This window comes from Anarrhichthys ocellatus, unplaced genomic scaffold (assembly GCF_004355925.1).
Source record: "Anarrhichthys ocellatus isolate YVR2014 unplaced genomic scaffold, GSC_Weel_1.0 scaffold79, whole genome shotgun sequence".
NCBI classification, from domain to species: domain Eukaryota; kingdom Metazoa; phylum Chordata; class Actinopteri; order Perciformes; family Anarhichadidae; genus Anarrhichthys; species Anarrhichthys ocellatus.
In genome coordinates this window covers 28,473-55,773 of record NW_022280109.1, presented here as the reverse complement: position 1 = coordinate 55,773, position 27,301 = coordinate 28,473, and the positions used below count along the sequence as shown (strand labels likewise).

General features: G+C 42.7%; 1 protein-coding gene across 5 annotated transcripts in view; it reads left to right on the top strand.

Annotated features, from left to right (window-relative positions):
• Nucleotides 1-27,301, top strand: part of sorcs2 (sortilin-related VPS10 domain containing receptor 2) — a 294,082-nt gene that overhangs the window by 248,073 nt on the left and 18,708 nt on the right. For 4 of the 5 annotated variants that reach the window (XM_031874311.1, XM_031874310.1, XM_031874309.1 and 1 more), the window contains 12 exons: nt 2,455-2,557; nt 9,313-9,389; nt 9,649-9,740; nt 10,215-10,322; nt 20,327-20,447; nt 20,546-20,679; nt 21,283-21,402; nt 22,957-23,128; nt 23,214-23,400; nt 23,553-23,686; nt 25,055-25,178; nt 26,033-26,145. In XM_031874311.1, the coding sequence (XP_031730171.1) occupies nt 2,455-2,557; nt 9,313-9,389; nt 9,649-9,740; nt 10,215-10,322; nt 20,327-20,447; nt 20,546-20,679; nt 21,283-21,402; nt 22,957-23,128; nt 23,214-23,400; nt 23,553-23,686; nt 25,055-25,178; nt 26,033-26,145 (1,485 nt within the window). The remainder of the gene's footprint in view (nt 1-2,454; nt 2,558-9,312; nt 9,390-9,648; nt 9,741-10,214; nt 10,323-20,326; nt 20,448-20,545; nt 20,680-21,282; nt 21,403-22,956; nt 23,129-23,213; nt 23,401-23,552; nt 23,687-25,054; nt 25,179-26,032; nt 26,146-27,301) is intronic. The other variant, XM_031874312.1, reaches the window with a different exon arrangement.

The following is a 27,301-nucleotide window of genomic DNA, read 5'->3' as shown; positions in this document are numbered from 1 at the left end:
ATAACTAACCAGCTAATCAGTTGACATACATGGAAACCCCACATAAACCTTTGTAAAACCACAACTGGCCAATTTTAATTTTGGTTTTTGTACAGATCTGATATAACATAAGTGAGCTTTAAAGGTGCTGGTAGTTAGATTTTGTTAACCTTGCACGGCAGTTGGATTATTGTGATACCAATAGATTACACAAGAATCAGGGGTTTGAGATCACACAAAAATCCATCCCAACAAGCTGTAATGCACTTGTGTCTGACCACATTGCTATAGATCAATCAGCATCCTGTAAGGCACTATTGGCAGCTACAGGCCTGATTTAGGTGTGTGATGTGACAACACAGAGAGGGGAGAGAGGTGTTTGTTCAAAACAACAATGGTGGCTCCTTAAGAGATTAGCATAGATGCTGCAATAGTATCAGTTATATCAGAACTGGAAAGCATTTCTTCATTGAAAGAAGAACAAAACATGACACTGAAGCCTTTTCTTGATGTTTTTGCTCCTCTCCCGACTGGCTGTGGTAAGAGTTTGATTGGCAATTGGTTCATCAGACTTCCTGAAAAAGCATTTTTTTTAAAGCACCTGCTCTTTTCCAAATAGCCTGTCGCTTCCCAGGTAGTTGTTTGTAACACACCATCTGGTTTCTTACCTTTGGACTGAACCAGGCTAACTGTCGCTTTGTGCTTAGCTAAGCTAAACATCTGCTGGCCCTAGCCTCATATTTAACGTAATATGACAGTGGTAACAATCTCATGATCCAACTCTCTACAGAAAAGCAAATTTGTGTTTTTCCCAAAATGTCAAACTGTTTCTTTAACATGCATGTTACACTGTTCCGAAAACATGGAGTTTTCATCTTTAAGCATCCTTAAACCATCTGTATGTTGTACAAACTATGTCTGATTCCGATGTTTTTTTAATGGTAAATATACGAGCAAGTTCTTTTCAACAGATCCGGGATAAATTTTCTTAATTTAGGTGTTTTTTCTGAAGGATAGAGCAATTAATTGGTCTGGAGAGGAACAGCTTATCACAAAGACTGGACACAAGGGAAATCGGCTAGCCTGGCTATGTGTAGTGAGGAATAAGTCCTAGTTGTAGGTGTCAAAAAATTGTCTGCCCTGGACAACTGAAGGATACAAGATCTATGTGTGGATGTCCGAGCACTGTTAGCCCTTGGCCCCTTGATTAATGTGGGGCAATAGAGGGCAGCTTCATCTACAAATAATTGACAAAAACAATTTTGAGTGGAGAAAATAAAATAAATAACTTGCTGGGTTGACCATTTAGATTAAGCCTAAATCTAGTTAAGTTAGACCAGTGTCTACTCCCCTATTGAAGGGAGGTTCTAACATTCAATGTGACAGAACAAAGAACTCTCGGAAAGTCTTTTTACAGTAGATGGCCCTTCTATTATTTTTAAAAACAGATGTCCCAAGCCTTGCCTCATAACTAGTCTGTACCAGGCCGTGGAGGGGGGGATGATTCACAGCAATGGCTACACTTGCTTTCTGCCCACAGTGACTTATCGTGTTGAAGGCTATTGCTACACAAACATTTCTTTAGCTGAGGACTTCACTTCACTGTGCCCCAGATCCATGCAGTCAGAAGCTAAGGCCCTCGATCAAAACTCACAGCACTTTTGCAAGTCGCACACACGGGTAGTTCGCTTTATTTTTATGTTTTCTCCGAAGCAAGAGCAGCGGTCCTCCCTCGTTTCGCTTCCTTCTGATTGGGTGCTACACCTGTCACAAATGAGACTAGGAGGCAAGGACATAATTACCACTACCTAAACTATTCATAAGATTACATTCATATAAAAGTAAAACAATCCTCCTACCAGCACCTATGAAGTTCACTGATTACTTACCACATTACTTATTTGTTTAATCTGCATAGCAGCATTTTTTATACTGGTTCTGTGTGGTTTGTACAGATTATACAAGATGATGGCAGGGGCTTCATATTTACCGTACAAACATGAGTGGTGTACATTTTTTCAATTCTCTGCAAAGACGCAAATATGCCTATTTTCCCAAAAAATGTACTTGTCCGGTGTGTCAGACTGTTTTCCCACATCTTTTATTTACCAAAAATCCTTAAGAAAAGGTATGACACCAGTAGCATACCCCTAACTTGCACAGGCCAGTTCAGGGAATGAAATATTGGGAAGTCGCAGCCATAATTCATGCAAGGTTATCATAGAACTAAGAATAAGGTTTTCTTTCAAATGATTTTGTCGGCAAAAGTTTTTGTTTGTGTAACAATGAGACAGACAAAGTGAAAATGTATACAGTTTATGTAATGCTTTTAGCCCCACCACGACAGGGAGTGGTGCTTTGCTTTTACTTTCAGATACAACCAATATTAGTCTATTAGATGGTGAAACAGTGTAGCCAATGTCCTGTGGCAGAATTATCCTCACATCGACACTCGACAATGTTTGCATTCTGCAGCCGGACTGTCAACTCCACCTCCACCTACGCTGGGCAGACAACCCCTACGTGTCTGGGACAGTCCACACCAAAGACTCTGCTCCAGGTCTCATCATGGGTGCTGGTAAGTCTCTAGAGGAACATTTCTTTTAATTTATTTGACTGTTGGACCTTCTCCCCACCTGAAATTTATAAGTCACATCAATTTTATTTATGTAGCCCAATATAGCAAATCACAAGTTTGCCTCAAGAAGCTTCACTATCTGTACAGCATGCAGCAACCTCTGTCCTTAGAACCTTGGTTTAGATATGGAAAAACTCGCACAAAAAAACCTGGGAAATAACTGATCCCTCGCCATGGACGAACAGACATGCAATAGATGTTGTGTGTACAGATAACCAACATAATCAAATTATAGTATGAACAATCGGGATGAAAAACAATGTACAGATAGATTGTGAACATATAGGAAGAGAGAGAGAGTCCAAAGAAGGACGGCAAGTTCTACATGAGCTCCTATGTTTGCATGCATTTTGTCCTTTTCAAATTGAGAAGAACAAAGTAAAAATGTTAACAGCTTAATGACAAGATTAAGGACAACAGGAAAGTTAAACTGGAAGAAAAACAAGAGAACACAAGAAAATTCTCCATGAGTTGAAAAAAATGACAAGAGCTAGACCGAGCTTGTGGCTATGAGAGAAGAAACAGGAGGAAAACTGACAAACAACAGATACTCGAATAGGAGTGAGTAGACATCCATATAACTGGTATAAGAAACATCACCCCTGGACGGTTGAAAACATTACACTTATTCAAGTGTTACAAATAGACAAAGAAAACTCTGAGTTTAAGTCAAACAGTGACAGTTGGATATCAAAAGTGTCAGTTGCAATCAGTGGCAGCTAAATGTGACATTGGAAGCTAGCATTGGATGCGAAGAGCAAGGATATAAAATACCGTAAGTAATTACATCACGGATCTCACATTGGTGTCAAGTCAGTAGTATTCTACACTTTGCACTTTTGTCCCTAGTGCTACACTTAATATGTTGTCTGTATTTAGGCAGTTCTTTGCTGAGGTTTGCTCTGTTGAAGTCCCCAAGAACAATGAGCAGGGAGTCTGGATGTTTGTGCTCCATGTTGGTGATCTGCTCAGCCAGGTGTTGGAGCGCCTCACTCACACAGGCCTGAGGTGGGATGTAAACACCGACCAGAATAAATGAGGAAAACTCCCGCAGTGAATAAAATGGTTTGCAGACTATTAAAAGTGTTTCCAAGTGAGGGCTGCATGATTCCTTTAACACTGTGACATCAGTACACATTTCCGCTGGTGATGACAGGGAATACAGGGAACTGAACCAGGACTTTATAGGATGGTGCCAGCGGAACCGCCTCCAGATCAACTCTGGTAAAACCAAAGAGCTGGTGGTGGACTTCCGCCGGGGTAAACACTCTCCTCCGGTACCAGTGAACATCCAGGGAATGGACATTGAGATTGTGAGATCTTATAAGTACCTGGGTGTTCACTTGAACAATAAACTGGACTGGACTGATCACACACATGCACTTTACAAAAAGGGTCAGAGCAGACTCTATCTGCTGAGGAGACTGAGGTCTTTTGGAGTGCAGGGAGCACCTCCTTCTTTGACTGTGTGGTGGCATCAGCCATCTTTTATGGAGTTGCCTGCTGGGGGATCAGCATCTCGATAGCTGACAGGAAGAGAATCAACAAACTTATGAAGAAGGCCAGCAGTGTGCTGGGGTGTCCACTGGATACGGTGGAGGTGGTGGGAGACAGGAGGATGATGGCTAAGCTATCATCCCTGATGGACAACACCTCCCACCCCCATGCTGGACGCCCTGGCAGCTCTGTGCCGCTCCTTCAGCCACCGGCTGATTCACCCCCGGTGTGTGAAGGAGAGGTACCGCAGGTCCTTCCTTCCTGCTGCTGTCAGGCTGCACAACCAGCTCTGATCCCAGTAGACCACACAACACTAAAAGTCTGTGCAATATAAATACACTGTGCAATACAACAATTTGTTTTTGTTTTTATTTAGTTATATTTTAGTTATTGTGGATTTTTAATCTTCTTAGTTAATATCCTTTACTGCTTGTTACTTATTTATGATACATTGTTTTTTTACTATGTCTCTTGTTTGCACTATCCACTCTGCTGCTGTAATCCTGTAAATTTCCCCCCTGCGGGACTAATAAAGGATTATTTTATCTTATCTTATTTTAGGCCTGAGTGTGTGAATGGGTGAATGACATGTAGTGTTAGAGCACTTTGATTTGTATAAAAGTCATTACCATTTAGCACCAACGCTCAGCCGGGGACTCATGAGAATACCCACATCCGCCCGGTGCCTCTTACCGTGGTCAACTTCAGAAAAGGAGTTTGCAGAATTTGCAGGCTGTGTGCAGACAAGCCCCATATACTAAAACCCAGCCACCAGATGCTCGCCGGCGAGCTCCCCTTCCGTCACTGGCTCCAGAAGGGGACCTCCATTTCCCTTTTTTGGGTGATGTGCCAAAATAAAACCCATTTCAAATGTCAAAAAGACTCGCCATGTTTTGCTGCTCTTGAATCTTCTTCTTTTCGTTTCACTGAAGCATGATGGTTATATGACAGTTTCCCATTTCTTTACACAGTCCTTTGCATTTTTATTGAACACTGCAAGGTCTTTTGAGTCTCAGGGTTGGGTAGTAGAGGGCAGACAAGGCAATGCTCCATAGTATGGTCTGCTTCTCCTTATTCACATGTGGTTGGGCCAGCCTTGTAGCCCCATCTGACCAGAGCAGCTTTTGATCGTCCCGTTCTTGTTCTGACGATTGTCTTTCACTCGGCTTCAGTGTCTTCGGTAGAATTCGCAGGTTTGTTTAAACCTGACAGGGATCGCGAATGTGAACGCTACTACCATGATCCCCTGCTCTTGAATGATTCAAGCAGTCTTTTGTCATTTTGCTCAGCCATAGAGAAGTCCTTACATGAAATAATGTAGATCTTTGAAACAAGTGACTTAATATTCACTAACAACTGATCGCAGATGTTATGAGTTATGCGATCTGGGCAATTGGCCTGATTGTAGGCTCTGCTCAATAAATGGTAAACAGAGCAGTGTTTCTGATTATACAAAATATCCTGCACAGTCTTTGGTCTTAAAATATTCATTGTAATCATCTCGGTTTTTGTTTTTCCCAAGTGCATCATCTTCACAACATTTCAGTCATAGAACAAAGCACCATTGAGCTTGACAAGACAGTCAGTAGTGTTGATGAATTTTCATAATTTTCTCCAGTACAGTACAGAAGGCTTTCGTCAAGTCACCATATATAATCTGTATTTATCCAAATAAATAGAGAACACTATTTTTTGGTTTAAAGATCATAGCACTTTTATACATTTATTGCATTTGAACCAGATAGCCATATAAAGAGAAATTATTTTGGGTGACTGTGGGTGAGTTAGTGTGGGTCGTCGTCAATCAGAGGCCGTTTGATCCCTGGCTCCGCTAGTCCATGCAATGCGTCCTTGGGCAAGACACTTAACCCCAAATTGTAGGCTGTGCCTGCGGCGTACGATTGTATGAATGGGTATGAATGCTAGTTAATTCTGATGGGCAGGTGGCACCTTGCATGGTAGCCCTGCCATAACTTTATGAATGAGTGAATGACATGTAGTGTTAAAGCGCTTGAGTGGTCGGAAAACTAGAAAAGCGCTATACAAGTACAAGTCCATTTACCATTTACCAAATCACATGCAAATCATTGTACAGTGGGTACGGAAAGTATTCAGACCCCTTTAAATTTTTCACTTTGTTTCATTGCAGCCATTTGCTAAAATCAAAAAAGTTCATTTTATTATTAATGTACACTCAGCACCCCATCTGGATAGAAAAAAACAGAAATGTAGAAATTTTTGCAAATTTATTAAAAAAGAACTGAAATATCACATGGTCATAAGTATTCAGACCCTTTGCTCAGTATTGAGTAGAAGCACCCTTTTGAACTAGAACAGCCATGAGTCTTCTTGGGAATGATGCAACAAGTTTTTCACACCTGGATTTGGGGATCCTCTGCCATTCTTCCTTGCAGATCCTCTCCAGTTCCATCAGGTTGGATGGTGAACGTTGGTGGACAGCCATTTTCAGGTCTCTCCAGAGATGCTCAATTGGGTTTAGGTCGGGGCTCTGGCTGGGCCAGACAAGAATGGTCACAGAGTTGTTCCAAAGCCACTCCTTTGTTATTTTAGCTGTGTGCTTAGGGTCATTGTCTTGTTGGAAGGTGAACCTTCGGCCCAGTCTGAGGTCCAGAGCACTCTGGAAGAGGTTTTCTTCCAGGATATCTCTGTACTTGGCCGCATTCATCTTTCCTTCAATTGCAACCAGTCGTCCTGTCCCTGCAGCTGAAAAACACCCCCATAGCATGATGCTGCCACCACCATGTTTCACTGTTGGGATTGTATTGGGCAGGTGATGAGCAGTGCCTGGTTTTCTCCACACATACCGCTTAGAATTAATGCCAAAAAGTTCAATCTTGGTCTCATCAGACCAGAGAATCTTATTTCTCATAGTCTGGGAGTCCTCCATGTGTTTTTTGGCAAACTCTATGCGGGCTTTCATGTCTTGCACTGAGGAGAGGCTTCCGTCGGGCCACTCTGCCATAAAGCCCCGACTGGTGGAGGGCTGCAGTGATAGTTGACTTTGTGGAACTTTCTCCCATCTCCCTACTGCATCTCTGGAGCTCAGCCACAGTGATCTTTGGGTTCTTCTTTACCTCTCTCACCAAGGCTCTTCTTCCACGATTGCTCAGTTTGGCTGGACGGCCAGGTCTAGGAAGAGTTCTGGTCGTCCCAAACTTCTTCCATTTAAGGATTATGGAGGCCACTGTGCTCTTAGGAACCTTGAGTGCTGCAGAAATTCTTTTGTAACCTTGGCCAGATCTGTGCCTTGCCACAATTCTGTCTCTGAGCTCCTTGGGCAGTTCCTTCGACCTCATGATTCTCATTTGCTCTGACATGCACTGTGAGCTGTAAGGTCTTATATAGACAGGTGTGTGCCTTTCCTAATCAAGTCCAATCAGTTTAATTAAACACAGCTGGACTCCAATGAAGGAGTAGAACCATCTCGAGGATCAGAAGAAATGGACAGCATGTGAGTTAAATATGAGTGTCACAGCAAAGGGTCTGAATACTTATGACCATGTGATATTTCAGTTTTTCTTTTTTAATAAATTTGCAAAAATTTCTACATTTGTTTTTTTCTGTCAAGATGGGGTGCTGAGTGTACATGAGAAATAAAATGAACTTTTTTGATTTTAGCAAATGGCTGCAATGAAACAAAGAGTGAAAAATTTAAAGGGGTCTGAATACTTTCCGTACCCACTGTATATAAGAAATAATAGAGAACCTTGTAGAAGACCACACTGTATGTTGATACAAGTTGAGCTAGTTTCATTCCAAAAGACATGTTTCCTGTTAAGCAAGTAGCTTTTAAACCAATTAAGTTCTTGTGGTGGCTGGGTGTGGTTGGGCACAGCTGTAGAGGGGACAGAGTGGGGGGGAGTGGTTCAGGGAACGGTGTCGTGAAGAGGTTTGATTAGCCGCAGCTGAAACTGGTCCTTGATTGTTTCTCTCCCTATATAAACATTAGTAGGGATGGAGGCGCGAGAGAGGAGTAAGCAGGAGACAGGAGCTGATACGGCGGCGGGCAGGACGACAGACGATCCTGACGGACGCATGTACGGCGATGCGCTCGAGGGCACGGCAGGAGAGCGCACGGCCGAGTTCAGCCTGAACTGCATTAATAACAATAAAAAGAACATTACTAAAAGCTATTTGAGTGTGTGCTGGCGTCTTTGTGCAGAAAGGACCCATGGCGGTAACAAGAGACCATTACAGTTCTGTGCCAAAAACATGATGAACTTGAAGCTTTGGCGGATCAATAAATACTCCGATTGTGAATTACTTTGTGTAGCCCACAGAGAGCTGCAGTGACATGCCTACCTCCTGAAAAATGTGACTATGCACCGCAGACGAGTACGTCACATCCTGTTACAGAAAAACAACCATCGTATTAATCTATTCACAGGAGCACCTCATCATCATCCAACTCTTACAAAATTATATTTCCAGCCATGGAGTAGTGTTGGGGCAAACTTATATGGAACTATTGAATCAGGCCTATCAAATAAATCAAAGACCACCTGTCAAATGATTTACAAAACCGCAGGTCCAAATCAAAAGAAATTACATGCTACATGCAATCCTCCATAGTACTATGTAAGTCTGATGTCTGCGCCAGGTGCCCTCACCAGTCCACAAAAAACGCATAGGCGCACAGCTACAGTAAAAATCTGGCATAAGAGTGCTGTCGGCTGATCAGAGTAGACTAGCAGTCAAAACAGAATAAGGGAGGTCCTGTATGGGACAAACAGATTTAGTTCAATATACGGGTAGTCCCGGCTAATAAAGGACAGTCGTTAACCCTACTTATGACACATTTCATTGTTTAAAAATCAGGTTTATAATCCATTCTCATAAAATTAGGGGTACCGAGGCTACCTGATATTTTTGAGCAGTTAAAGAGGACATGGAGTGCCCAAACAAAACATTAGAATTAATGCAAGTGAAGGGAAAATTAAAAGTTTGACCCACCAAGTCAAAATTACCTTGTTTATTAATTAATTACCTCAGTTGATTTATTTATATATATATATATATATATATATATATATAATTTCTCTAAATTGGTTATTCAGTGTCTAGTCTGTTCACATCTGTTCTCTCTATTTACTTTTGTCTCTTTTGGAATTTGTTGTTTGATTGCCTCATGAGATTATGTTCCTAGTTAAATTTTCAATTACTGACCTTTCCTTCAGGTAACCTTGGCTCCAAGCTAGTAGAGTATAAGGAAGAGATGTACATCACTTCAGACTGCGGGAAGACATGGAGACAGGTACACCCTGCCCTTCCTTGCTTCGTATTACCCCCCCCTCTTTGCTGTTTCCCTCCTATCCTTCTCTACACTTCCCCTCTGCTGTATATTAAATGCATTTGCAATCTGTATCAAACTGTATAGCCAAGTATGACTTCTATAATTTTTGTTGTTAGTTGTAATGTTTTGTTTTTTATGATTTGCACTGATGTAAATAAATGATCACATCATTTCCATTTAATTTACCCCCCACCACCATTCTTTTGTCACTTCTTTTAAGGTTTTCGAGGAGGAGCATCACATCCTGTACCTGGACCACGGTGGGGTCATTGTTGCCATCAAGGACACCTCTATTCCCCTCAAGATACTCAAGTAAGATTGCTGTTCCAGTATGACACTATGTCTATTGCAATCCTTACCTAGGTAACATTGACCTGATCCCCAAATTCAATGAAGAAATCCAGGACCGGTTTCCACACAGTGGGGAAATAAAACCCCAGAAATAATATAAGTTAATAATGTGCTCTTTGGTTGTAGAAGTAACGCTGGGTTACCACTGTAGTAGTATGCCAGACATGCTAACTGTTGCAGAATATGCAACAGCAGGTGAACACATTGTTGAATTTATTTATTATTTCACTGGTTTTAGTTTTGTAAAGGTTATAAAACAAACACCCTGCTCCAAATACTTTTAAGGTTTTAATTGACAAGGGGTGTGGTTTAGTAATTGGTAAATTCACTGGGAGTGTGTTCTTACTAACTCTACTCTTTTATAAACAATGGAACCTCCAACTGAAGAGACTTTCATCAATGTATTGATTGTGAACACTGCCTATTTCTCCACAGGTTTAGTATCGATGAAGGCCGGACGTGGACCATTCACAACTTCACCAGCACCTCCGTGTTTGTCGATGGACTCCTGAGTGAGCCAGGAGATGAGACTCTGGTTATGACGTGAGTAAAATCCCAATTTCAAAAGGAAAAAATGTATCAATTTCAGGACCGCTGTCGGAAAAATGAAATGAAAGTCTGTATAGGTTCAGCTGAATTCATCATAAATGGTCTGAAGACATTGATTCTCTACAGAAACATTAACAAATCTGAAATTACATTACAATATGGGTGTAAATTATGATATATTGAATTGAGAAATCTCTGTTGCATCAAAAATTAAACACACAACATACATTTCCAATAGTGTAACCCCTCTGTCGTCCTTTCACACCACCCGTTCTCTGCTTGCTTCTGATGAATTGTCTTTAAGGGTCAGTTGTAACCCTAAGTCTATAAACAGTGGCCCTGTCTCTCCAATGCTGCTTGCTGAAGAGGGTGTAGGATAGCAGACAGTTCTGTGTGCTGCTGTTACAGGACCAAGAATGACACGAAACTCACTCTGGTGCAACAGATTTAATTTCTTGTAAATATATGAAAATACAAGTCAGGTCAGAAGTGCTCTCTGTTCCAATTACACTTCGCTCATCACGTACTGATGGCGTTCTGCTCTACTGGCTTGTTCCTTTACACCAGGGGTGTCAAACTCATTTTCACTCTGGGCCACATCAGCATCATGGCGACCCTCAAAGGGCCGGTTGTAAATGTAAGACTGTGTAAATGTAACTACTCCAAACATATTGGTAAATAACTGTCTGCATTTGATTATTGTTTATTCAAGTGTAAAAATATATTTATGCACATTTCTGTTATAACTTAAATCCTTTTAATTTAGGGTTAAGAAACCCCCATTACTCTGTCAAAGATCAAACTTTTAAAGAAAATAACATATCACATATTTCAAATATCATCAAACACAAGTTATTACATTAACTTTGTTCAAAGCTTAAAATCCTTTCAAGTGTGCGTTTGCGCAATCCCACGTGAAGTATTTTATCTGTTGTAAAGTCACGTTTAAAGTAGTCTTCAATGTATTCACAATACATTACCATGTCAAATGTAGGGTAACCTGCCAAAGAGCTGCTTCTGTGACTGTTGTGTTTAATCCATCCATCCATTTTCCTCCGCTTATCCGGGGTCGGGTCGCGGTGGCAACAGGCCAAGCAGGCTGACCCAGACTTCCCTCTCACCGGCAACATGTTCCAGCTCATTCTGGGGGATCCCAAGGCGTTCCCAGGCCAGCTGGGAGATGTAATCCCTCCAGCGTGTTCTGGGTCTTCCCCGGGGTCTCTTCCCAGTTGGACGTGCCTGGAAAACCTCCAGTGGGAGGCGTCCAGGAGGCATCCTAATTAGATGCCCGAACCACCTCAGCTGACTCCTTTCGACGTGAAGGAGTAGCGGCTCGACTCCAAGCTCCCTCCTGATGACCAAGCTCCTTACCCTATCTCTAAGGCTGAGCCCGGCCACCCTACGGAGGAAGCTCATTTCGGACGCTTGTAGCCGCGACCTTGTCCTTTCGGTCACGACCCAGAGTTCGTGACCATAGGTGAGGGTAGGAACGTAAACCGAGTGGTAAATTGAGAGCTTTGACTTCCGGCTCAGCTCCCTCTTCACCAAGACGGTCCGGTGCAGCGCCTGCTTTACTGCTGCAGCTGCACCGATCCGTCTGTCGATCTCCCGCTCCATCTTACCCTCACTCGTGAACAAGACCCCAAGATACTTGAACTCTTTCGCTTGAAGTAGGCACTCCGTCCCCACCTGGAGGGAGCAATCCACCGGTTTCCGGCAGAGCACCATGGCCTCAGATTTGGAGGTGCTAACTCTCATCCCCACCGCTTCACACTCGGCTGCAAACCGCCCCAGTGAATGCTGGAGGTCATGATCCGAGGAGGCTAACAGGACCACATCATCTGCAAACAGCAGAGAGGCGATCCCGAGACCCCCGAACCTGATGTTCTCCACCCCCAGGCTGTGCCTAGATATCCTGTCCATGAAAGTCACGAACAGGACCGGAGACAAAGGGCAGCCCTGGCGGAGGCCAACACCCACCGCATTGCTCCTCTTGTATCTGAGGTTCGACAAACGGTCGGAGCCTCCTTTCCACCACCCTGGCATAAGCCTTCCCCGGGAGGCTGAGTAGTGTGATACCCCGGTAATTCGAGCACACTCTCCGGTCCCCCTTTTTGAAAATGGGAACCACCACCCCGGTCTGCCAGTCCATGGGCACTGATCCCGACCCCCATGCGACATTGAAGAGGCATGTCAGCCAGGACAGCCCAACTATGTCCAGCGCTTTCAGCATCTCAGGGCGGATCTCATCCACCCCCGGCGCCTTGCCACCAAGGAGCTTTTTGACTACCTCAGCGGCCTCTGCCAGGGATATGGGTGAGCCTCCCCCTAGATCTTCAGGCGCTGCCTCCTCTGCAGAGGACATGTTGGTCGGGTTTAGGAGTTCCTCAAAGTGCTCTTTCCACCGCCCGACGATGTCCCCTGTCCGGGTCAGCAGTTCCCCCCCTGCTGAGAACAGCCTGGGGTAAGCCCTGCTTTCCCTTCCTGAGCCGTCGGATGTTTGCCAGAACCTCCTTGAGGCCAACCGAAAGTCCTTCTCCATGGCCTCCCCAAACTCCTCCCATGCCCGAGTTTTAGCATTCGCAACCACCGCAGCTGCAGCCCTTCTGGCCTGCCGGTACCTGTCAGCTGCTTCGGGAGACCCCTGGGCCAACCAGGCCTTGAAGGTCTTCTTCTTCAGCTTGACGGCTTCCCTCACCTCCGGTGTCCACCACCGGGTTCTCGGGTTGCCGCCACGACAGGGACCGATGACCTTCCGGCCACAGCTCCTAGCGGCCGCGTCCACAATAGAGGCTTTGAACATGGTCCATTCGGATTCCATGTCCCCAACCTCCCTCGGGATGTGAGAGAAGTTCTTCCAGAGGTGGGAGTTAAAGACCTCCCGGACAGGGTCCTCTGCCAGACGTTCCCAGTTCACCCTCACTACACGTTTGGGCTTGCCGGGTCTTTCCAACCGGTTCCCCTGCCATCTGATCCAACTCACCACCAGGTGGTGTTCAGTTGACAGCTCTGCTCCTCTCTTCACCCGAGTGTCCAAGACATACGGCCCCAAATCAAATGATACAATTACAAAGTCGATCATTGATCTCCGGCCTAAGGTGTTCTGGTACCAGGTACACTTATGAGCCACCTTATGTTCGAACATAGTGTTGGTTATGGCCAAACCGTGGCAAGCACAGAAGTCCAATAACGAGACACCATTCGGGTTCAGATCGGGCAAGCCGTTCCTCCCAATCACCCCCCGCCAGGTTTCTCCATCATTGCCCACGTGAGCATTGAAGTCCCCCAGGAGAACTATGGAGTCGGTAGGTGGCGCCCTTTCCAGGACCCCTCCCACCGACTCCAAGAAGGCCGGATACTCTGAACTGCTGTTTGGTGCGTAAGCACAAACCACAGTCAGAGCCTTGCTCCCCACAACCCGTAGGCGCATGGAGGCGACCCTCTCGTTCTCCGGGGAGAACTCCAACACAGCGGTGCTCAGCCGGGGGCTCGTGAGTATCCCCACTCCCGCCCGGCGCCTCTCACCCTGGGCAACTCCGGAAAAGGACAAAGTCCCACCTCTCTCCAGGAGCTTGGTTCCAGATATATCTAGATATCTAGCTGGTATCGCTCCACCCCCTGCACCAGCTCTGGCTCTTTCCCCGCTAGCGAGGTGACGTTCCACGTCCCTAGATCTAGTCTATGCTGCCGGCGATCGGCTCGCCCAGGCCTCCCGCCTGACCCGCGGCCTGGTCTACATTGCACCCGACCCCGATGATAGTCCCTGCGGGTGGTGGGTCCACAGGGTGGTTGCTCCATGCTGTTTATTCGGGCTGAGCCCTACCGGGCCCCATGGGCGAAGGCCCGGCCACTAGATGCTCACCGAAGAGCTCCCCTCCTGGGTCTGGCTCCGGGAGGGTGCCCCAGTTTCCCTGGTCCGGGCGAGGTGGCTAAAGTCCGTGGGCTGCTTATCATTAGGGTCGTTTGAACCGCTCTTAGTCTGGGCTCTCCCCCGAGACCTGTTTGCCTTGGGAGACCCTACCAGGGGCTAATGCCCCGGACAACATAGCTGCCAGGATCACTGAGCCACTCAAACTCCTCCACCACGTTAAGGTGGCGATTCGCGGAGGAGGGTGGCGATTCGCGGAGAACATTTTGTTCTCAAACGAGAACATTTGATAAAGTATTTTTTTGGGGAATTTTTTCAGCCAATCTTTGGTATTTTTGAGTTTTTTTTGCTGAAAGTGTCATACATAAGTTTTGTTTTGATACTGGGATTCCTTGCAGGACCCAGTTCTTATGGAGGGGGGTGTGACGGTTCCCTATCTGGGTTACTTATGTATGTTCCTTTAAGACAGCAGGTACCAGAGGTGGTGATCGCCTAAGTGGAGGCACCTGGGCCTGGTGCGCTTCCCCTATAAGGCTCTGCCTTCCTGGCAACCTGGCGCCTCTCTCCCATCACCCCGTGGAGGAACGAGAACGGCTCGGTCGAGCCACCATTTGACGTTGGACCTATTGTTTATGTTTAATAAACTCTGTGCTGTTTGGCAAACTGTCTGCGTCTCCATGATTGGGTCATGGCTGTCGGAGCCAGGTCGTGACAATAGACTTTGTATGTAATCTACTCTCGCGAATAATTTGCACCGCGTTTGGTGTGAACGCACCATAAGGCTTCTCAAGTAAGTACAGATTTTATATCAACATGTTTCTGTTTAAAGTCCGTTTACCTGTAAATATATGAAAATACAAGTCGGGTCAGAAGCACTCTCTGTTCCTATTACACTTCGCTCATCACGTACTGACGGCTTTCTTCTGCTCTACTCGCGTTAGCTACTGATGCTCAGTGTAATGCATAGAGTGCCCTCTGCTGACAATGTTGGGCTTAGCAAAGTAAAATAACCACACATCCCAGTAAAAGACTTAATGACAGAATGATACAGGTAAGTGACAAATAAATAGTATACGTTTCTGAGACCTTAGCTTTTACTGAATTTCAAAAAAATAGGGGGGGCTAATATTTCCCTGTCTTCTCAAACACCCATTGCCACACTGCCTTATGCACTAAAGGGGCCATGTATGTCCTAAAAGGCCGGCTATGTTCATGCAAAATGTTTGTGGGTGAATGCGTGCTCGTGAGTGGAGGAAAGTATTACCTATGGAGTCCATTAAAGTGCTTAGGCTTTGCTTATAGAACTAGGGTTACAATATTGTAACCTTAGTTTAGCTCTGTACTTGTGCAATTCATGTTTCTGCCTCACTTTCTTTCTTCGTCTCTGCTGGGCCTTTTTTGTCGGGCTCCACAGTGCAGCAGTCTGGTGCATGTTCATGTAGTCATGCACTTTTAATATGACGACAGTTGTTGGATTGCCTACTTGTATTATAGAAGAAGTTATTCATAGGAATTAAGATAGTTGTCTCTCAGTCAGGCAAACCATTTTTATCCATCGTGAAATATAACCATTTAATTTAATTTCATACAAACATTTGTAATCCCGAGAGGATGGGACTAGACTTTGACTTTTTATATAGCACAACCAATGGGCTTAAACTTTTTATTTGTCAAAGACTTTGTCCGATGACAAGATGGTCTACAAATAAATACTGAATTCCAATCAGTCTCAACTCTACTTAAAGATCACCTACTATAAGAAAATGCACATTTTCATGGCTTTTAATGTTTCTACAGACCCCAAGAGTGTCAGAAAAGAACTCTCTCTTTCTCCTGCTCCATCTATTCCAGCACAGCTTGTTTTATCCCTATGCTGTCTCTAGGTAAGAAGAGAGGTCCGAGGCCTGCAGGAAACCCTTTGCAGTTTAAGTAAATGGGGACGATATTGTTGATTGTCATAATCTTCAACCAATCAGATTTTTAGTTTGACATGTTGGGCGTATTCTTTGACATGTATTCTTTGACATTTGCCATACATGATTGGTCAGTGGGCTAGCGTGACATTTTGGGCGGTGTTATCTGTCAAGCAGACATTTTCAGCCCTCAAACACATTAAAACATATTCAAGAAATACAACTGGGGAGGCTCGACTGTCATCACTGGCGTCCATGAATCAAGAAGGACTTCTTACTGGAACTAAAACACCCAGAGGTACTGTACAACCGTGGGACTAAACTCTTTATTAGCAAAGAAAGGAGGATGGACTTTGTCTTTAAATAGTGAACAGCAGCTCTGGTAAGTGAACTGCTTTTGTTTTTACATCTGCAGTAGCTTTACTACTGTGTTCATTTTTGTATTGTGTTGTTTTTATGATATGGTTAATATTGTTCCCTCTGATGTGAATAATATTTGAATGGCCCGTGCTTTTGAGTGTGTGGTGGAATGCGTGTTTTAGCGCTGCAGTGTTGCTGGATTGATTTTGACTATATGCATTGTCCATAAATGACGCAGCATCCTGTCATGTATCTCTGCACTGTGCAGTTAGTGTATTTCAGTAGCGGGTTGTGTGTTTTATACCTGGGCCTTCAGTGCTGTCCTACTCCAGTTGAACCACCTCCTAATAACCTCATTATGACGGCACAGCTACGGGTTATCTGTTTCTAGGGGTGTAACAATACACATTCGTATTAAACCGTTCGGTACAAGGCTCATGGTTCGGTACGCATTACGAACCGAAAAATTTGTTTGAATAATACTATAATAAGCTTAAATTGTGGGAAATAAAATGTTCTCTCGGTGGAATCACTGCGCTCAACATGGCAACCCACCCGACGTAACAGGTAACGTGCTGTCCGACACTTCCATCACGGAAGAACAACATTGTACTTTGGTGAGGCACGTGTGTTCTGGGAGGCGCGCTACGCTAAACTAGCTTAGCAGGAAAACCAACAGCAGCACACACGCTAGAAACTCTCCCCACAGCGTTTAGGCAGCTGTTCCCTACTGATTCAAACAGGGCTAAAGCAACCGCCACTGTCTATTTCGCCAGACCATAATTCCTGCTTTGTTAAAGAAAACAAAAGACCAAACAGAGAGTCAAATGTCCGAAGCACCCACTGCTGCTCTGACAACAGACGGCCACTGTATTGTATTGACCCGTATTACACCCCTATTTGTTTCGTGTACAAATGAAGCTCAACACCTACAAATACACCAGTGGTGGGCCGTAAGGGCCAGCAAAGCCTTTAAGGCCTAAACATAGCTATTTTATAATTTAATAATTTTTCATAAATACACTACATGTATTCTAATTATTTTTCCCATTATCTTATTATCACATTGCATAGCTACTGTCTTCCTCAGTTGCTCTGTTTCCAGCGCTGTTGTTTTAAGTAAAGCTTTTATCCAATCAGATTCGCCCCATGCTGTCTTTAAGTAAGAAGAGAGGCCCGAGGCCTGCTGGAAACATTTGCAGTTTAAGTAAATGGGGACGATATTGTTGATTGTCAGTCTTCAACCAATCAGATTTTTAGTTTGACATGTCTGGTGTATTCTTTGACGTGCCAGAGCTTCTGTGTGGCCTAGCCGAGTATGTCAGCATTAACATGCGCCGTGATTGGTCAATGGGCTAGTGTGACTGTTGTGAAACTGAAGCTAGCTAGCAGAGTAGTAGTAGTATTAAGACTTCAATTGAAAGATATGTAAGAAGTTATGACATTGACATGACATTTTTAGCATTTTGCTTGGTATAAATTTTTTTTTCTTAACCTAACTTTGTTATTTTAACACTCAATGTCTGAGGGAGGAGAAACGGATTTGGTGGCGGATTTACGCTTTTCTTTTCTTTTACCCAGCATGGAAATTTGTGCGCCACTTTCAGTCCATCAACTACGAACGGTATTCCTGGCTGACAGCGTCGGAGAAGCGTTGCAAATTGTATTGCTGGGAATGCCTTTTATTTGCAACTGAGCGTCTTGGTGTTTGGAGCCACGCTGGATTTGTTAACCTGAGTTGCCTGACCAAGGCAGCAACAAGACATAAAACAACAGCAGGACACTTACAAGCTACGGTGCTTTTGAAAACTTTTGGAGAGACCCGAGTGGTTCTACAAATCGTTGGCAGGGAAACAGAGCTCCACAATGAAAACATTAAGAAAAATAGGAAAATAGTGAAAAGACTGATAGATTGTGTCATCTTTTTGGGTAAACAGGAGCCATTCAGGGGACACGAAGAAAGTAAGGAGTGCTTCCTCATGTGGCACCAACACGGTGTATAGCTCTAGACTGGTCAACACGGTCTTTGAAAAAACAGGAGCTTTTTGAGCACATTCTGGAGCACCATGACGAGTACGACGAAGAATCTGTGCTCTGTGCTGACAGATGCAAAGCCCATCTGGAGAACTTTGAGTTTTGTTTTTTGGCTGTCTACATTCCATGGGATTTTTGAGTATTCGGATGTGCTGTTTGGAGTACTACTGAAGAAAAAACTGGACGTACATTTCTGTCTGAAAAGAGTGGATGAGTTTTGTGACACTATTGAGAGAGAAAAGGGACGGTTTGATGACACTTTTGAGTCCACTGTGCGTGAAACAGGTTCCCAAAGCGCACGGAGAGGCCAAGCGCAGGGAGATATTCGTGCACTGTACCAGAAACTCCACAGCGATATCTTGGACAACATTCTTGCCCAGATACGAAATCGGTTCAAAGACCCCGAGAAATTAATGTTTCTCTCCCTCCTCGACCCCCAGAAGTTTCAGGCATATAGGAAGAAATTCCCGTATAGCCTCTACTGTCTGAAAATTTAACAAAACCTGTCAGACAAATGTACAATATTTACCTCTGAGATGTAGTGGAGTAAAAAGTACATTTATCTCTGAAATGTAGCTCAATCTGAAAATCACCTCTATACCGCCACCTAGCTGTAATCTGCTGAGAACGACAAAGAGATGGCCACACACAAAATCAGATACACACCGATACACACACATCGAGAACCTGAACAGTCAGACTCACTGTGTGTACGATAGAGAGCGAGAGAGAGAGAGAAGTTGTGTTTAGGCTTGCTTACATTATTTGAGGATGAGGTCCCTGTGCCTATCCTTCTTGAGAAGGATGTTGATGACAGCATTTTAAAACTCCTTTGTCTTGGTCTTCAGTTTTATGATTCTGTCTTTCTCGATTGATATGCAAGTCAGAGATGAAAGTCTTTATTGCTCCTTCCTTTTGCGGCTGTAGATCTTTAAGTGTTTTAAGGCAGAAAAATAATTTTGTACTGATGCTGTGGTGGCTGGAATGGTCAATACATATTCCAGCAGTTATGTTGCCTTTTAAAGGTTATATTCAACCACAAAAACCAGCAGTTGAAGAGGTAATTTTTCCTTGACCATCTGTAAACAATATACTCTGATGAGGTTGGCAAGGCTATCATCATTTTTACTTTTTACAATTAACTAAAGCCATAAAATTAAGTTTTCCCAAGTTCTTGAATCTTGCCTCCATTGATGCTGTCCAGGATGCTGTACAACAGCCTTTGACAAAAAAAGGCAGGTAGAAGCTTAGAAAGCCATAGATTGAATCCAGAGGCCATTCTTAGTGCCTTCCCATCCCAATCATTAAGATGTTCTTGAAAAAGGTTCCAAACCTCACAAAGCTCTTCATTGTAAAACATTAGGGTCTGAAGAAGCCTAGAGTTTGAGCTCTATCTGGTAGCTGCTGCCTGTGGAATGAGTCATTTTACCATTTCATCAAGAAGACTGGTGCATTTTGTAGACTTGCTAAAATAAGCCAAGCCTAATGACAATGTTTAGTTTGAAGCCATAGCAGTGAGCAAAAATATTGCCTCTTGGACTTTTTCTCAAATTTTTGCTTTTATTCCTTTTATATGAAAAGCCATTACAGATGCATTATCAACTTGTGTGCACAGTTAAACTTCTGTTTCATGATAACATGTTATAATGTGAACTGACAGGTTTAATTAAATACTTAAATTGGTGATCATGGTTTATACTGTTTTCATCAGATCAGTCTGATAATCTGTATCTGTACAGATTGGATTTGACATTATAGTTGTGTCACACAGATGTCCATATCCGGATATGTATTAATTCTGTGTCTGTGGTGTGTGTCTGCAGTGTGTTTGGGCACATCAGCTATAGGTCAGACTGGGAGTTGGTCAAAGTGGACTTCAGGCAGTCTTTCCCCCATCAGTGTACAGAGTCTGAATACGAGCTCTGGAAGCTCACAGACCTGCAGGTTATGCACACATACAAATACAGTACATACACACATAATTACTGTACATTTGTTTGTCGTTTGAAACTGAATTCCCATTTTTCCATGGTTACCGTCAGGGAGAGAAGTGCATTATGGGCCAGGAGCGGAGTTTCAGGAGAAGGAAGGACACAGCATTCTGTATCAAAGGAAAAAGCTACACATCAGCTCTCACCACCAAACCTTGTCAATGCACAGAGAGAGACTTCACCTGGTGAGCACTCCACAGATGTAGAAAACACTGAACAGACTTTATTGCACATTGTGGATTATTATATCTGAAAAATTAAGCAATAAATGAAGCACAAATAAAGATATATATTAATACATAATATACTGTGTATAAATTAATAAATAATAGAGGACACAATTGAGGATCAAACATTAAAAACAATAGAAAATCACTATTTAATTATATTAGATTAATTTATGAATTTTAAATGAAAAGGAACAGAAAGGAAAAAAATATGACAAACTATCACAATGGAAAAAACCCATCCAGCAAATGTCTATTAAAATCATATAATGCTCTAAATCATTGCAAAAATGATAACAAAACGGTTGCCTCAGGTGTCTCTACCGTGTCCATTATTTTTTCATACCAGCACTATTTGTTGTGTATTATGTGTTGAAAAATATCTAATATACAGCACGTATGCAAAATATGCATTATGCAGATTAAAGTTTACATACAAAATATGAAATTATGCACATGCATACTGCATTGAGCTACTATGTTTAATTTGCAGGTCAATGTTTACTCAATATTCTTATTATTCTTCCATCATATCTGTGTGTTTGGTGTGTATGTGTGTAGTGACTATGGTTTTGAACGGTCCCCAACGGAAGGCAATCGCTGCTTTGCTGACTTCTGGCATAATCCAGATTCACCGCCTGAAGACTGCCATCTAAAACCAACCTATACATCCAGCACTGGGTCTGTGCATGTGCACAAACATATTATCATCATCACACCAACACATATACACCCACACACACATAGACTTATTTTTTCCAGGAGTGAGATGATAAGATCAATATCATTGTCATATCTATGCGCTAATTATGGAGCTGGAGTCAAAATTGTTACAGCACTCTCTCTAAACCACAGTTTTTTGTTTTTTACATTTTACTTTGTGAATAGATTTAATAAATTAGATAAAATTTGTGTATGTTGTGGCAACCTGGGGGACGTGGAGGCAAGATTCAGAGATAAAACAGGTGACTCAGAGACAGTAGCCATGTAACAAAAAGTGTCCTTTAATAAACTGGGTAGTGTAAAGCGGGATAGGGTCAAACTCAACAAAAGATTCCTCCCGGTCGGGGTCTTTGGCCTTCGGTCTACACCCAGGGTGAGATGATTCCTCCGTCCTGTTTGGGCAGAGCAGAGGAGAGAGGTGAGTCCGCTATATTACCTCCGGTCTGCTGAAGCTCCTCTCCAGAGGTTCAGGAGATCCTCGTATTCTTCTGCCCAGTTTGTCTGCTCCTGCTGCTTCACAGCCCTGGGAATATATGCTCATTGTAATTAGCTCATGGGCTGCAGGTGTGACCAATGCCACGTGCCTAGTGGCTGCAGCATCTGCACCGGACAGTATACTCCCTCTATCACCTCCCCCAACCTGAGCTTGGGGATCCGCCTCCTGTGCTGTGTCGGCTTGGCTTTTCCCCCTGGTTTGCCACAATGTGTGTAGTAATAGAGGTGGAAAGGCACACAAAACGTACTGTTCGGTATGTACCATGGTTTTGGGGTCATGGTTTGGTATGTTTGCAGTACAGGAAGGAAGAGAAAAATTATAATCATCAGTGTGCGAAATACCTGGTGGCAATTGTGGAGGTTCCGTCAGACCCCCCGAGAACACCCTTGAACACCCTTGTGAAGGGGGGCTTAACAGCACACTGATAATAATAATAATTAATACTTTATTTTATAAATGTTGTTATTCAACAGTGGCTCATTAGCCATAATTGTCATTGTAACAGTTAATGCACTCAAGGCACAACAGACTGAGTAAAATTCACACATGAAGGCACCTTGTAGCGGGACTCAAGCACTTTGACCATATGCTTTACTTCGATATTGTCCACAATCAAGTGTGGTTGCATATAAGCAGTAAGAAACAGTCATAGACAAATCCTTGTCTATGGAGCTTCACTACGCTTCTACAGATGACAAACAAAACCTTCCACCTAACTCGAACTGTAGCTGTTTGGGTCAGGGGCGTACAGAAAGTTAGTTTTAGGCTTAATTCTTGAACGTTAGGCAGAATCAGACTAGCTGTTTCCCGCTGATTCAAGCCTTTTTGTTAAGCTAATTGCTACCTGTCTCCAGCTTCATTAAGACACAGATATATGATTGATATTGATCTTCTCATCCCAATCTCTGAAAAACAAGAACATAATCCTATTTCCAAAAATGTTGAACTGTTCATTGTAAGATACTTGCATACACCTTCACACTCTTACACTTAAGCTTTCCTCTGCTGTGTTTCAGCTACAGGAAGGTGATATCTAACATGTGTGAAGGGGGGCTTAACAAGCAGCACAGTACCAAACAGCACAACTGCCCTCTTTTGCCCCCGAAAGGACTACAGGTCGGCATCAAAGGTCAGATGTTGGCCGTGGCTCCTGGTGATGACATCACATTCATTGTCCACCAGCAAGAGGTAGGATGAAAGGTTTTGTCAGTTCATCCTTTCCTTCTTTCTATTCAATTTGAATTGGCTGAAAGTCCTCATTCGTTTCTACCAGGGCGACACCGGCAGCACTAGGTACCAGGTGGACCTCGGCGACGGGGTTTGGGCAATCTACCAGAACCTGACAGTGACAGATGATCACATCCAGCATCGTTACAAAAATCCAGGCGTTTACAAGGTCACTGTGAAGGCCGAGAACATGGCAGGGCAAGACGAGGCCACCATGTACATCCAGGTCACAGGTCGGCCTACCAGATTCACTGAATGTTTTTATATGGTTATTGGACAACTATGCATATTTTGTGTTTTTGAAAGGTAGTCTTTAGAGGGAAAGTCTCAATTCATTAGAGGAATATCGATGTACTAATGAAAAACATTTGTTCTTCTCTTACAGCCCCCCTACAGGAAGTGCACCTGGAAGTGGTACCTATCATTGGTAGAAACCATGAGGTTAATCTGACAGCCATAGTCCTTCCAACTGAGGCCAACCTGTCTGTCTTCTACTGGTGGCTTGGAGACAACCAGCGGGTAAAGGACACACTACATACTCCATCTTATAACTTTTATGAACATTCGATTAAAACATTTTTACAACTTTTTTTCCCTTTAAAACCCCATTAGTTTATCTTTTTGGCCACTTTGGGGCAGCAAAACAAGCTGAAAACACACTTTTAGAGTTGTTATAGCAAACATGTTAGCAAAGCAAATACTATTTATATCCAGTAGACACAGAGCAACATTATCATTCATTTTAATGAGTAATGTTTGTGTCCACCTGATGAATGATAACGTAATGATTCAATGTAATATTCACACTCTTTTAGTTCTGCTTTTGGTCTCCAAATAAATATGTCTCTTTAAAGGAACAGTGTGTGATTGCAAACAACAAAATATCCCTCCACTCACCCCTACCTTTACAAGCATGTTGATAAACGGTGGTGTTCAGATTTTAAGATTTTATTACTACTAGGAGCTACTATTATGAATACTCGGTTCTTTTTCATGAATAAATAATTACTTATAAAAACAGATACAGAAATTAAAAAGTACCAACAAAAAAACACCAGCAATGTCAGTACTCCGGTCTTTAATAATTTAGCACCGGGCACCGTTAAATGCTAAATTTCAGTACCAATCCCTACCTTTAGGTAATGGAAAAACGCGAAAGACTCTCACTGGAGCCAGTGTTTGGTTTTGTCTGTTCTGGGCTGCTGTAGAAAAAACATGGCGGTGCAATGTTGCGTTCTCCATTAAAGAGGACACAATCACCATGTAGTTATCAATGGCTTTTTCTAAGCTAACAAAAACATAACGATTCTTAGTTGCAGGTTGTTATACAGTAATGAAAATGATATTCCATTCCTGCTAATTAATCCTCCTAAATGTTACTCATTGTTCCTTACCTGCCAAACGCTCCACTATGTCCACCAGCTAGTTGCTTACTTTGTCTGTCTGCTGTTTAGTGCTGAGGTAGTGTACAGTGGATTTTAGCGCTTTTTCTCTGAAAAAATATGTCTTGTGCAGCAGACATCAACACTATGAGAGCGGTGAGAGTGAACCTAAACATTTCAGTTGCAGCTGGACAGTTAAACAATGAGCTGAAACTCACTAAAAACCTCTGTCAAGCCAAAGAGAGCAGCAGATTATGCTGAAAAGCCTCTACAGATTCATCGCTCGTAGGAGCGATCCCTTTCACATTGGCACAATGCTTTCCACAAATATTGTGCTTTCCCCTGACAATATTTGTTAGTTTAAAGTATCAGTTATAGCCAACTTAAGTAAGGATGACTGTTTAGCCCAATTCCAACATGTCATCATGGAAGCCATTTTGTGATCCCAGACCTGTATACACAGTTGACCGAACTAACGCCAATCTGTTGTGACTTTCTCCTGTAGCCTACATTGACTCTGCAGAGCAGCCTTTTGACTCGTTTCCCAGAGACAGGCGAGGTTTCAGTCACTGTCCAGGCTTCTAATGGCCGATCTATGGTGCAGGATACCAGGACAGTTCGAGTCTACGGTAACTGTCACGGTCTTGGGTTTTGTTTAGTTGTTTTTCTGTTATATTTTGAATTTCCCTGCCTCTTGTGTTCTCTTCACTTCCTGCCTTTGTATGTTTTCCCGCTTGTCTGTGATTGTCTGTCCTGATTGAATCCTCCTGTGTCTAATCACCTGCACCTCCCCAGTGTATGGTCTGCTGTGCTCTGTTCTGCACCGATATGATCGTTCATGGTATGTTCCCTTGTTGCTCCTTGTCCTGTTCAGCTCTGCTCTGTGTTTTCAAGTATGTTTCCCTCATGGCCTTTTTTTGTAATTTTGATATACTGATCCTGTTTCGTGTTTTTTGTTTTGCCTTTGGATTTTTTGTTACACATTTTTCTTCTTTGCTCGGCAAGTTTTGTTTTGGATTATTTTGTTTAATTATTAAATCAGCTCCATATATCATTCTGCTCCTGTGTTTCTCTGTGCTTGGGTCCGTCCCCTACAACCAGTTTTTCCCACAACCCTGACAGTAACAATGAAATTTGAAAAAACCTAATTGTAGAGTTGGGTCAATGCAGCATAAAATATTGACTGAATATAGGAATTAAACTAAGAATGAAATGTGTGTTTTGGTCAAACAATCTCTGGCTATTCCTCAACTGTTATAGTAAATTCTAAAGATTTTAAACTTTACACTCATGGTTTTGCATCAAGGTAAATTTAATACAGTTCTGTTTTTGTTTTCATAATGAAATATGATGTATATACACCACATTTGATATCTGCCATTACTGTATCTATTCATACACTCTTATGAAATAAATCAATTTTAGAGTTTTAAATGATGACTGTGATGATTGCTTACTACTCCCTTGTTTTTTCCAATCTAAGATAACTTTCAGGTCATCCCTCTGAGTTTCAGCACAAGCCTGGACAACTTCAACCCCAACATTCCAGAGTGGAGAGAGGACATCGGCCAGGTGGTCACCAAAATACTCATTAAGGTAGGACTTGAAAAACAAGTTTTAAATTATGCTTTTCTTAAGTAGTGTGTGTGTGTGTGTGTGTTAATAATACACTCTCAAAATAATGGAAATAGCAGAAGTAGTACATCTAATGTATGTCTACCATGGGCCTCACATAAAGACACAAAACAGGAATAATAAAACAGTATGGAAATAAGAGGCTGTTAAGAGTCTCCAGCAATGCTAGCTAAGGTTGTGGCTGTGTACTTGCTATTGCATTGACAATCACAATTTTAACATGCTGTTTTTATCATGTAAACAAAGTATTATACAGTTTACATGTACTGTATTCACCATCATTGTTTTAGGGTGTTAGCATATTAACATTTGCTAATTTGCAAATTTACAAAGTGTGCTGAGTGTGATGGGAATTTAGAACACACTGGCCTGATCTGACCTGATAATAGTGCTAGAAAAAGAAGTAGCCACTAACGTCACTTAAATTGATCCTAAAGGGCACATGAATATCTGTACCAAATTTCATTGTAATCCAAACCATCAACACCACAAATGTCAACAGATTGACAAGCATTGCGATTCCTAGAGCCTGGCTGCAAACATGGATACATTTGGTTGGTGAAATAATACAGAAGATTACAAAATAAAATGTATTTTAAATGTAGTCAAAATATGAAGTTCTATTTGACCTTATATTGTTTGTTATGGCAAAGGTTTTAGCAAACACTTTCATCAGCATCCTATTTGAGTTGTTTTGTGTCAAGCTGACATTAAATCCAATATATTTACAGTCTTTTTTTTTACTTTGTTTTGCACTCTACCAACCCCTGGGAAAAAACTGTTTCTTTAGCTTCTAAATACTCCACTTTTTACCTGCTAGCACAATGTATCAAAGTGCAGCAACATATGTAAACAAAAGTACCTAATTAAGTTTAGAAAAAGATTGTGAAATACTATTTTAGGTTAAGGCAACAGTAGGCTTCCAAGCATTTTTTAACGCAGCTGCTTGTGGCCTCTGCCTGTGTTAATGAGAGCAGTTTGTGAGCCACGTACCAAAACAATGAGTTAGATGAAGCTAAAAAGCTCTTTGGAGCCAAGAAATGTAAGTTTGGGGTAATTATTTGACCCCTTTCACATCACACAGTCATTGATTCATTTCATTGTTAACATACGAATA